The 13937-nt window shown below is 35.2% G+C and overlaps 1 protein-coding gene across 2 annotated transcripts in view; it reads right to left on the bottom strand.

Annotated features, from left to right (window-relative positions):
• The window catches only part of LOC149784730 (uncharacterized), a 384805-nt gene that overhangs the window by 328949 nt on the left and 41919 nt on the right, over nt 1-13937 (bottom strand). The window contains exons 7-12 of one of the 2 annotated variants that reach the window (XM_089932759.1): nt 9498-9999; nt 8865-8989; nt 7589-8054; nt 4692-4756; nt 3605-3712; nt 2749-2827 (exon numbers count right to left, since the gene is read on the bottom strand). In XM_089932759.1, coding sequence (XP_089788885.1) covers nt 9499-9999 — 501 coding nt within the window. In that variant the 3' untranslated portion in view covers nt 2749-2827; nt 3605-3712; nt 4692-4756; ... (1 more) ...; nt 8865-8989; nt 9498. The remainder of the gene's footprint in view (nt 1-2748; nt 2828-3604; nt 3713-4691; nt 4757-7588; nt 8055-8864; nt 8990-9497; nt 10000-13937) is intronic. The other variant, XM_089932760.1, reaches the window with a different exon arrangement.

The following is a 13937-nucleotide window of genomic DNA, read 5'->3' as shown; positions in this document are numbered from 1 at the left end:
CTTAGGTTGGAAAGCCTAATATTTCCACAATGGAAGCAACCTGACCGGGTGAGCCAGGCATTAAAACTGGTCAAATGGTCAAGCAAATTAAGATAAGTAGCCGAATCTCAATAATGAGTTTGATTTATAAATTAGGGTCATCTGGTGCAACCCATGTTTAAGTAGTATTAGCCCTAGATTTTGTTAAAACATGACTATCAAGTGTTAATAAATATTGCTTCATGAACCAGAACCACAACTTTACATTTCCCCTCACCATCATCATCAAAATACAAAAGGTCACCAATATTTGTTAAGCCTATTTGGTCGTACTGAGTATTCAGTTTCTCTAAAGTATTTAGCCTCGATGAGAGCTGACAGGCAAGTAGACATCGCTAAAGAACTGAAGACCAGGTGGACAGCTCTATATTATGTTTGTCATTGAAGATTTGATAAGGAAACAGGTCCAAATCATGTGTATCCCTAAATAACTGTCATGCTAGTAGACAGCTCCAAATTATATTTATCAAAGAAAAACTGACAAGCAAGCAGTCATTTCCTAGTCATGTGGATCCCTAAAGAAGCGAAACATAACTAGACAGCTCCAAAGTATGTCATTGAAGAACTGACAAGCAAGTAGACTGATCAAAATTACGTGATTTCGTCGAAGAGCTGATAAGCATGTAGACATCATCAAGTAATGTGTTTCACTAAAGAACTAACAAGTAGGTAAACTGCTTTAATATTTGTATATCATTCAAGAGGTGACGATCAAGTAGACAGCTCCAAAGTCTGTGTATAATTGAGGTGATAACCAAGCAAGTAGAAAATGCTTCATTTTCTAGTCCATGAAAACGCATTCCTTCTTAAATTAGGTTAATAGTTTGAATAGCTGTTTGGATAGTTGAAAGTGCATACTGATACTAACTTAAGCAACGTTTGCGCTTTGAACTGAGTAACATGAATACAAGTCATGAGACTTTCTTGTCAAGGTATGCTTGGAGTCATATGGTCTATATTTAAACACTAGATGTCTTTTTCAATGACTATACTCCTCACGAACCAAATTGTGTATATACTCGCATACATACTTAGGTTCGAATATACACTTATTTTCACAACGACACTTAATTTAAAATATACCCTTATTTTCAAATATATGCTAATTTTCACATATGCATTTATTTTCAAATATATACTTATTTTCACATAATGGTAATCAGGAAAGAAATAAGAATGCACCATGTGTCAAATCACCTAACATATATACAGTGTTCCACAACTATCAAAGTGTTAAAGACAATACTACAAGTGTACTTTTTGCCAAGTTACCTAACAGATATGCAGTGTTTCCTCACTATGAATGTGTTCGGGGAAGTAATAAAACATATGTGTCAAGTCACCTAACATAGAGTGTTCCCTCACTACCAAGGTGTTCAGGAAGGTAATACAAGTGTACCCAATGCCAGGTCACATTACAAATGCACAGGGTTCCACCACTATAAGGACATTAATTAAAACGTACCATGCATCAGGTCACCAAAGATATGTTATAATGTTCCCTTACTATCATGCTGTTCAGGACAGTAATATAAATGTAACATGTATCAGGTCACGTCACCTAATACATATACAGTATTCCTTAACTATAAAGACAGTTAACAGAATGTACTCTGTGTCGGCCATCTAAGAGACGTAGAGAGTTCCAACACTATTAATAAAATACATCATGTTAAAGAGCAGGTCACCTTATTGATGTACAGTGTTCCCTAATAAGTTGTTCAGAATAATAATAAAAATACACCATGTGCCAGGTTACCTAACCGATGTACAGTTGTCCCTTGCACTCAAGCTCAGGATAACAGTAATAATAACCCACATGCCGGGTCATATAAAAGATACACAGTGGTTCCACTCTATCATCCAAAAACTGCATAAATGGACACGTTATGTACCATGGACTACCTTATGATTCTGTTTGCAGCAAGCATAGAAGTGTATCATGTTATAAGCAAGATCAGCTAAGACATGTACATTGGTCACTCACTGATCACAAATGTGTCTTGGTTTATTCCAGACTGCATCCTTGCACAAATTTGTCACCTTTGCTGCATTAATAGTACATGAAAACACTATTTGCTTCAAAATTTGTAGACAGTGAGGTCAAAAGTAGACTGATTGAAAATTTAAAATATGGGGAAAAATTAATATTTTTTGCAGAAATTAAGGCTGACATTGGAATGAATGACTTTGATAAATATTCAAATTTGTCAACAAAGGGAACAAAGTGGGCAGCTGTTTTTAATATACCTCACTTTTGACTTAATAGGATCCTTTGGACCCACCTTCTTCCATTCCTGGAATGCAAACTGTGAGCAAGGTCATCTTATACATGTAAGTTGGCCTTCTTTATAACAATGTTCACAACACTCATTCTAGCATATCACATTATTGTCAAAGCCACCATATACTGGGAAAAATACATGCCCTCTGCTGGCAGAATCAGTATTACCAGAAGCACACCTTCCGTATGCCAGATAAAGACGATAACATTTATTATAAAGCCTACTCCTAAGTATGGTAAACAATCATTTATAAATTTACTCTATATATCTGACATTTGACCTGGAATTTGTCATTTGATACTATATGAACATCTAACTCTGAGAAAAATGAGTTTGAAATTTAGGTTTGTTTGTGCACAACAGTATTTCTTTAGTGGTGAGGGAAATGAGAACAACAATTCTAAGTAACACAAAGACAACTGACCTGGGCTGATCTGTGTAGGATTCAAATTTGTATTCCTTCAGTTGTAAGTCTTACGCTATGTCACTGAACCCTCATTGTTCTCATGAAATTCAATAAAGTATGTGAAATTAAAACCTAATCAGAATAATATTACATAAGAGGCATAGATCTATTTACATCATTTTTCTCATTCAAACATTAGCACAGACCTATCCTCCTCATCGTTTTTCTCATTATACATGATCATACATGTCTGTTCCTTGTCAGGCTTCTAATGCAAACAATAATAAAGTTCTATGTTCCTCATCATTCTTCTCATTCATACATTAGCACGGTTCTATTTTACTCATTCATATATTAGCATAGTTCTATTTTTCTCACTGATACATTATCATAGATCTATTTTCGTCATTCATACATTAGCATAGATCTATTTTTGTCATTCATACATTATCATCAAAGTATTTTCTTCATCATTCATTTTATTCAATCATAACGTGTATGGCATGTATACCAAGACAAGTCACTAGGATGTTTTTCTCACCCATTAAGTAAGTCTCCCACTCTGGTTAGCACATACAGCTGAGAACTGAAATGTTAATGTAACACAGTTTATATTCTTTCAGTCACACTCACCTTGGCCTTTGGATCGTAAAATCAACAATTTTCTTTATCTTGTAATGAAGAACATGTTTGTAGTTTTGCAAAGGCAGATGATGTAAAACTGAGGTTTTCATGCACAAAAGTTTACGTAAAAGACAGACTAATGAGCAAAAAGATTGTGTCATATCTTAAAACGCTCTCTGCCTAAAGGTAAGCATATACAAATCACACGTTAGGTTCAAAATGGGTCATAGAAGTCAAAAGTGTTAGTTACCTATCTGATACAGTGTGAATGATGCCAGGTCACCAGTCTCCCTTTTCCTTCATATTTTCCTCGAAATTCATCTCATTTCCAATTATGGAGTCCTGATTGGTCCTGATCCTGACAATGCCAGTTGAACTTTCTTTACCTTTTATGAACATCTTTTACAGTAGTTAACGATGAAGATTCATTATTTTATATATCATACATATAATGAAATTACTATATTATTTTTAGCATTAATTTTGTAACCATGTTAAGGAACTAATTAACTATATAATATGTTTCATCAAAGTTTACACCGCACAAATTAAATGGAGCCTTTTAAAATTGTAATTTGGCATCAATCGAATATACACCCTTTTGGTCACAAGTCCCATTCTATTTTATACTCAGCCACTTCATCTCTTGTTCCAAAGAGAAACTTGTAATATGATTAATAAACTTGTAATACATGTTTTGTAAACATTTAATATTTAGTTTTGAGTAATAACTAAAACTAAATCAAATAGACTAATTAAACATGTTTAAAGTCATATGGCAATACATTCACTTCGCTTTAAGACTAGGTGAGCAAATCATCTACAAATTTTCTTCGATGTATGACCACAAATCAACACATCCACTACAAATTTACTTGGATGTGTGACTTGGAGAGCATTCAGTTACAGGCTCGCATTCTTGTATGACTAGGTGAGCATTCAGTTATAAGTTCACTTGTCTTTTCAACTTGGTGAGCATTCAGGTACGCAGTCACTTGCCAGCATGACTAGTTGAAAAATCAGCAACACGTTTAGCTGGCTGTATGATTAGCTTAGCAGTCAGTTACAAGTTCATTTGGCTTTATGACTAGGTGAACATAGCTACAAATTCACTTGGCTGTATGACTAGGTAAGCACTTACCTACCATTCCCTTGGCTGTATGACTAGGTAAGCACTTACCTACCATTCCCTTGGCTCTTTGACTAGGTAAGCACTTACCTACCATTCCCTTGGCTATATGACTAGGTAAGCACTTACCTACCATTCCCTTGGCTCTTTGACTAGGTGAGTAAGGAGCTACATGTTCACTTTACTGTATAAATAGTTTAAAGTTTACCCTGCACTATATTCCAGTTCCAAAATCTTTCCTGTGCAATTGTCCATTGTTGATCATGTTTTGCACTATAATAAAAGTTACATTTCAATTGTAATATGTTTTCAAACAGCTCTCGAAAAGAATCCTAGACATAAATAATGTTACCACTACAGTATCAGCATATTGTGCAGTAGTGTTGCACAATGAAACAGATAGAACCTTTTAATTTGTTTATGTTGGATGTTGGCTGCTTAAAAGATCACTCAAAGTTTAAAGAAAACATTTTAAACAGTATGCTAGTTAAACTAAATACAACACTGTATATTTCTGAAAGGGAAAAAGTGGGTATTAAGTAACAGGGACATGTGTTTGCAGGATAGTTAACTGTGGAAAAATGAATGACATAAAACATTGTATTATTCAGAAATAAAACATAATCAAAGAATAGGACGATAATAGATCTGATAATACTTTTGGGGTATAACAAAATAAATGCTTTATATTAAGGGTACTGAAATAGTGAAGATGGTTACAATATGTAACCATGGGCTATATATGTCTTGTTTCTGTGATTTAGCAATGTGATGGATACAGGAAAATACCATTAGCTGTTCTAATATTAACCTGTATCTGAGTGCTTTCTTTAATTTGAACATGAAGAAGAACATTGTCATAAAATGAGTTTGATTATTAAACACTCAATATACATATTGCATATAAAGATATATACTGGGTACAAGTACATATTCCATACATATACAAATTATAAACATGTACATATGACATAAACATGTACATATGACATACATGCATATATAAATATAACACACATCTGAACAGGGGTTGGCAAATCTGTTACCAAGAACTCATTGTTACAACAGTGACCTCTCCTGACAACCAACCAACTATATAGAGAATGTGCTGGAATGCGAAAATAATTTAACAGGAATTTCATTAATACAATTTTCCATCAGCAAAATAGTTAATGCAATTTTTATTTTCCTGCGCTGCTTCATATATTTTTAAATAAATCTAATTTTGTACTGTGACTGATGTTTGTCCATAATTTAGTATAGGAGTTTGGGCCTACCTGACTAAACATATTTTTGTGTGCAAACAACACATTACATAGCTATCTTTTTGCTGTTCTCATACATTTTATATTAAGATAATTATATCACTTGTAGGTAGACCTGTTTAAGTGGCCTGTTCTCCATGGTAGTTTCCAGAAGAAATGGTATTTATGGATTTTATGCAAAAATTACCTTCATCCTGGTTTTGTAATTATGTCTTATTTTTTACATCAGAATCGCTAATTTCTTACCTTATCACCAGTCTTGGTGGAATAAATTGTAATTGTGTTATGTAATAATTTGAGAGGATTTATTAATTTAAATTATTCATAGGAATTACATTTCGAATGAGTATATCAGAATAGGACTGGAAAACTCATTGATGTTTTCACTAAATTACTATTTTAAAATTATTATAATTCATTCAAGGCCATTTTGTATTATATTATTTTGACGCATCAAACCTGTCAGCACATCAACACTATCTCTAGTTATTCTTATATAACGCATCCAAGATTAGAATGTACTCATAACTCCACTGGAATTCATTCAAACTCAATACTTTTGAATTCTTAATTACCTTTTGGACTATCTGATATTTTGTTTGCAATACAGTAATTTTGGTTGAAATTTTAACTCAGTATTCTAGGGAAAGAAATTACTGGTTGTGTTTTTAGAACACTTGATGCTTTTCACTCTTTTCTACTACTTAGTTTAAGACCATAAAGTCATAATAATATTCTGACCCCTTTAAAAGATAGGTAAGGGTAAAATGCTGTTAAGACTGTATATGAATACTATAGGAATTAAGAAAATCCCACTTGAAAATTGATCACAAAATTCAACATGTGTAAACCTTTTTACATAATTTTTCAGCAACAGATACAGAGCAATACTCATCAGCTGCTCGTAGCTACTTACTACTCAGCAGCAAAACAAGCCATTTCACAAAATATAACTGCATTTCATTAAATTGCAAACGTGGATTCACCTTTTTGAATAATATAAAAAGTATAGCAAATAAATCTTTCCAGATAATTTATAAATGGACATTTTTAAATAATGCAAGTTGAAAAATTAATTCCAGGCTGGACGTCCGTTTCTCCAAGTTTAGAATTGCGATAGGGAGTCACGGATGGAAACGCTAGATCAGCCATATAATAATAAATGGGTATGTAATATTAGATGTCTAACGTGCATCATTTCAAGTTGGACCAACCAAATATCATATCAGCCAGATTGGTACCATTTTCTTTTACAACCAACTTGACATCAGAACGAGTCTACCAGTCTTATTCTGATATACTCAATAATCTGGAAGTAATGAGATTCTGAATACAGTCACAGTGGTGCCCATTTTGTATGTCTAAACATTCTCATTAAGGACCAACAAAACTTCAAAGACAGTTTTTTCATGCAACAATCCATTTATAATGAATAGCTATAACAAGATTATCTAGATAGCCGGAGTGGCAACTGTAGTGAATGTACCAGATGGCCAGAGTGGCATTTGTATTGAACGTGTAAGCAGCATAATTTCCATTTAAGACCAAGCAAACATCACAATGCACATTCTGGTAAAACGCCATGGTAACCCTTATTCTAGAGGTCTGGATTAACGACAGGCATGGGCAATATTGCACAGAATATTTGTGAAATATTTAATCCCTAACTTCACCATTTTTAAAAAATAAGAAGCATGGCAATATTTCACATGTTTTCTCGTAAAAGATAATGTAATACATTGAAGAAGGATAATGGAATGAAATATTGACACTTATTGAAAGTGGCCATATAGTTGTATAAAACATACATAGTACCACTGAGATATTTGCTAAACTTTACCTCAAACTTGTTTTTCTATACTCCATTTTTCTGACACTGAAGGGCATCATGGTATGTGATGGCCTACACTGAATGCTTCTCCGATCGTAATTGGTACTTCTGGTCACATCATCAATATCCTGCAAGTAATCCTTGAATTCCATTTTTCCTATCTACACAACGACGGTTGTTTCCCTTGGTTGACCTTTGGAGTATTTTCATGCCATGAATTTGGAGTGGAAATGGAAAATACAGTTTGTATTATAGTATTAGAACATAAAGTTGTCAGAGCATTACACAGACAAACTTTGTTAATGTAATCTTGTGTAATGAGTGTAACAGCATTCACTTTCCTGCTCATGTTCGTTTTTAGATAAATCTCTTAGGTACAGTGTATATCAGTATTCACATTCTTCTTATTGGTCCTTCTCAGAGCTGGATGTCTCTATCCTCTCCATGTCTTCTTGCTGTCAGAGTCTTCTTTGTCCTGTAGGAATATGTATAACCATAAAATATTGTAATTTAGATGACCATAATTGATCAAGTCACACGAATCACATATACGAAACATTTATATGTCATACAGAACAAACATTACCATGATAACAATACTTTGAATAAGAGTCCATATAAGGACATGCTGCATTCAATAGAAATAAAAAAGGAAAATTACATACAATGACATGCTAGCTTCAATATAGAATAGACGATATAAAGTCCATATAATGACACAAAACATCCCATATCAAAAGAAAATGTGTGTGTGTATGTGTGATTCGGAGTTTTGTGTGTGTGTGTGTGTGTGTGTGATTTAGATTTTTTAACGTAGCATTAACAATTTTTTCAGTCATATTGCTACGATGTCTGCAGTGTGGCAGTTCATAGTGATGTCTAGCACTGGGGGATCATGCCACAGACATATAGCATGATGTCCCACCCAGTCACATTATCCTGACACCAAGCCTACCAGTCCTAACACTGACCTCTTAATGTTGAGCGCCTAGCGAGGCAGCTGTTAGTATCATGTTTATAAGTCTTTGGTATGACTCGGCCGGGGTTCGAACCCACAACCTCCCACATCCGGGGTGGACGCTCTAACCAAGTGGCCACTGGAGCGGCCTATTTGGATTCGGAATGTAGCTCTAACACGTTTTCAGTCATATCGCTACAATGTAAGCAGTGTGGCAGTTTATACTGATGTATTGCACTGGGGCATCATGCCACAGACATGTAGCATGATGTCCCACCCAGTCACATTATCCTGACACCAGGCCGACCACTCCTAACTAACACTAACCTCTTAATACTGAGCGCCAAGTGAGGCAGCTGTTAGTACCATTTCTGTAAGTCTTTGGTATGACTCAGCCGGGGATCAAACCAACGACTCCCACATCCCAGGCGGACACTCTAACCATTCGGCCACTGGAGCAGTAAAAAAAATGAAAAGCTCCATATGATGACACGCAACATACAGTTTAAGATAAGAAATGTTAAGTCATTGCAAAGACATTGCTACCAATCTCACACTACAATTTTGTATTTCAACATATAGTCATCCGGGTATTGCAGGTCTGTTTAAGTTTTGAAATAAATACTTGAGGTAGACTGTTGTTCTTGAAAAAAGTCTCACCATGCATATCTGATTCATACAATAAATATAAACAGTAAATGGTTATGAGTGTTATATTACACACAGGAGAGTTCCTATGTTGTAACAAGTATATGGCTGTAACAGTGTTAAGTACACCATAATCTGATGCTACTCTAAACACAGTATAGAAGAATAAGAGAAGTATCTATGAAAGTAAATTATCATTCTGAAATTTTAAATGACATCACAATTCTCAACCAAGCTTCTTCATACAACATGTGTCCTTTCCTCCCTTAATTAGAAGTTTCTGATTGGGAAACTAGTAAACTACTTGCTCACCTCAAGTTTCCAGCTCCATCACTAACTTGGGCAACCAGATGTTGATCTTTTCGGTATCTCGAGCATCAACGTAATTAAGGATCTTGATGTGACGTGGAACGTCACAGTCCTCCAATAAAACTGGGACAACACATTTTCTCCTCTCATCAAAACCTTGTGTAATGGCCATATGAACTTCATGCAAAACAAAACCACTCTGAAATGCTTCCCTGGTCATGACTACAACCGTTTTGTAGGCATTTCTGATGCTGTCCTCAGCAAATTTCAATAATGGTGTTCCTGGAGTATTGTCTCGATCATACTCACAACAAACAAACCCGTGGTCTTTTTCTAGTCTCTCTACAGTTTGCTTTACCCACTGTATGTCAAAACTAGAATAACTGAAAAAGGCATGGTATTTCTTTCCTGGCGGTAAAGTTCTTATCTGCAAAGGTTGTTGACATTCTTCATGTATAGTTTGATCTGTTACGCTTGAAGTTATTTCATCAACAGAAGAGATCATCTACAAATATAAGTGATATTAACAGTTGTTCAATCTTTCCGAGTTTAAAAAAAGAAAGAATGATATAACAAGATCTACTAACTTGCTATACATCTAGGTGAGCAGAATCTAAGATTTATTGTATAAAATTTATTTCTCAGTATGACTTTTTAACAAAAATTAACCATATCTATTATATTATTTGAAACCAACATGTCTTGTGGTTAAATTAAAGAAACTATTCTGGTTCTAAAGAAATTCAGAGACTCGTCCCCACATGACACTGATAGAAAAGGTTAATCATGTGTGGGATTTTGTAGTTTGAAGTTTTTCTTCTACATCGCATATTATACTATGGGTATGAAATGTATTTGGTTTTTAGATGTTTATATTTGATATAATCTTTTCAGTTATGTGATTTAGAAAAATTTAATATACAATATTTGTTACATCAAATTATCTGTGAATTACAGATAATGTTAAAGTATATTTTAATTGAACCTAACTTGACCCAGAGTGATACTAATATACTTTTTGATCTTTTCAATGGAGGATTACTCTGATATAATTCTTTACCTAAACTTCCATGTGGAACATGCTTAGTGACTCTTCTTTAAAGTTTATAACAGCAGAAATGTTTAACATCTTTTTCTATCTAACACACAACAATTAGATTCATGTGAGTAAGTAGAGAAATATACGCACACACATATTATTCCTAGTATGTGTTTGTAAGTCTGGTCTTATGTGTATATGCATGCTTGTGAATGAGCAGCGGGGATGGAGGGTAGACTGACCATCGGGGGAGGGGGTGCGAAACAACCCTTTTGAAAACCAAACCCTCTATGAAATGGGTGGTGGAGGGACTTGTTCCTGTAACAGATATGACAATCAGAGTCCTGTACCCACCCCATAATGAACGTGTCGAACCAAACAAAACAAACTATTGCAACAATTGTGACAACACAACAAGCCCTTACGACATTACCCAAGGATATTACTGGTCTTCTTCAACCTGTTTCACCATGAAATAAACCTATTCAACAACAACCCGAAGTTCAACCACTTCAGCAACAACTTCAGTTACCACCAAAATAGAGAACTAGAATAATCTATAAATTTATTGAGGAAGTTATTGCCGCTGTCAAGAATAAAGACACAGTATTTAATATTGCTGCTTTTGGTTAAGGTGGTAAACATCAATATGTAAAAACTGAGAATAGTAAAACTCTAATCGGGTTAAAGATGTATATCGCTTTTCTAATAGACTAAATAGATCAGAACTGAGAAGATATTAACGATTTTGAAATCTTTAACCAGGAAATAAAGGAACATGCTTTAATTGTAAAACAAATAAATGGAAGAAAAACAGAAAGAGATGATTCGTAAAAATGAAGAAGCAGAAAAAGAAGAAAATCAGTTGTAACAACTAGGTCTGAAACAAAGAAATGAAAAATGCAAAGATGCCTCTAGGGCACTACAGCAGAGTGAAGAAAACAAACATATTAACAGCTAACCCATGATGGTAACTTAAATCACGGTCATTCAAAACAAAATGTGATCTCTGAATCGCCAGTGATTCAAGATAAACTTTGTCCCAACAACAACCTCATTAATGTTGACTGACTAGACATTTGTATTGTTGGAAGACAAATTCATCAATAAAGCAGATGCTATCAGCCAGCATTTATTTATCCGTGGCTTAATGGACATTAACATCTATCATGCACTTATCAATGAAATTAAAGTCGATTACTACAGCGATTGATCAAATAGATCATTGACAAGAAAGACACGGTTAAACACAATGCTGAACGTGGACCTGAAATGGCCAGGGTGACAACTTCATGAATGCCAGTAAATACCAGTATCAACTGAGATAGTATTTGTAATATTGTTCAAGGTTTATTCAGAAGGATAGTCCCAAAGCAATCCCGATTGCAAAACAAATAGGCATGAAATCCATTGATGTTGTTTGTGATAAAGCTATTTGCGCTGTTGGTGATGCCGCTGGCAAACATTATCAGCTTCAAGGACAGACTCACACAATTAGCACAATAAAAACCGCTACCAGTAAAACTGCCCAGAACAGTAGGATAAACTGACAAAACTTTAGTTCCGCATGCCAACGATGACGCCATCACTCACTGAAGAAGAACGACTGCTTTCTTTGATGGACAGCAGTGGAAAAATCAACACTGTCATGGTTGACGATCACCATGGACAGCCTTCTTAGTAACATTGCTGGGTTATTCACATGGAAGATAGAATCAGCGCAGGGAGTTTCAGCTCCATAACATATATCCATAGCATTACAGGATAACATCTGAGTAGATCCACAACAGCGAAACCCAATGGTGTTTGATAAGATCAGGACCTGTGAATTTTCTTTGAGAGAAAAACGATCAACAAGAAACATCCAAAGAAGTGTCATTGAGTTTTAAAAACAATCACGTTGCACATGCATATCATCACTTGATTACAATGTTGATTCTGATTTCAGATATCTCAATGGGAATTTACATCTTTATATTCAATCTATTCTCACTGAAACATCTGGACTTGTTCAGACAATGAGTCATTAACATGCACTGTCGACCTCTTGTAACATCACCAGCTGCTATTGCTAATTACAGAGCAATCGCTATTATATAAATCAGACAAAACAATACTGCTCGAAGGTGTCGGTGGATTAATGAGAGTCGTTGATGCAGCCGTGGAAAATATGTAATTACATAATTAATCATACTATAATGTCATATCAAACGTCAATGCTAATCTGAAACTTAGTCGGATTAAAAAGATGCAATTGGCATCAAAAAAGAATTGTGGAACAACAATATCACTAAATACAAAGGCATTGCAAGGCCCAAACAAACTATGGTTGACTGAACGTCGGCTCAGATACGTCACTGACATCAATAAAACAAATCCTGGTGTGAAGTTTCATCTTTCTGTAAATGCAAGCACTGATACAGTAAAGATTGGTGGTATCTGTCCACTTCTAAAAGCGATAGCAGCACCGATAACAGCTGCAGCTCCAGCTGTTGCAAAAACAACTGCACTCCATGCTGTTATAACAGCTGCTGGCAAGGCATTGAAACAAGCAACATGTTATAAAGACCTCAAACAGAAAGGGACAGGGTCTAAGATTACCAGGAATGCAGTACGGTCAATCCGATGACAGATTGGTCTGCTTCTGTCAGGAATGTTAGCCGAATCTACCCATGTCCAATATGTATTTATATGACGCTGCTCAGTGATTAAACATCATAAAGTTAGAGGACTTTTCATGCATCATCTACTACCAGAACAACTAAACCACACAGAAGCTGGTATCATTAACCTTGACCAGGTTCTCACTGGGTTGCATTTGCAGTTGATCTTTATAATTTTGTTTATTTTTATTTTGCATATTTCGTATGAATTAGTGTCACCGATATAATTTTTAAAATATATCATAGGAGGATCCAAGGCAGAAGGCACACAATCCACTAGCAATGAGAAGCACTCGAATTTGGTATTAGACATTACCAATGCAGACGTTAACAGATCCACCTGTATGCAGCTTAGAAGTAATTGCTGTACGTAGTGCTGTGCCAAGGTCATCAGTGCCTCTCATGAAGTCATGCAGGAGTACACTAGCAGTCATTTTAAACAGTTTAATAATTTATAATGGTAGATATTTACGGAAGACCTGTTACGCTTATGGGCCCCAATGATTTGTCCGTGTATGTGACTCGAGATGGGCTTTTTATTTTAGGAGTGTAACCGGGGTTGAATGGAATGAGGTTGATGTTTTTCAGGGTCAACATGGACAGACGAGCAATATCAAGTGAGCAATATTGTGCGCTTTTAAGTACAACCACCGTTAACGTTGTGGTATTTACTTATGGTGGAAGAATCAGGCTCAAACATAGCAGCAGCAGCAAACAAAAACGAAATGCAATGCTGCTGCA

The sequence above is a fragment of the Sinohyriopsis cumingii genome, chromosome 14 (assembly GCF_028554795.1).
Source record: "Sinohyriopsis cumingii isolate HCF-2022 chromosome 14, ASM2855479v2, whole genome shotgun sequence".
In the NCBI taxonomy this organism is placed as follows: Eukaryota; Metazoa; Mollusca; class Bivalvia; order Unionida; family Unionidae; genus Sinohyriopsis; species Sinohyriopsis cumingii.
The sequence above is the reverse complement of the archived record's forward strand: the minus strand, read 5'-3'. Positions and strand labels throughout refer to the sequence as shown.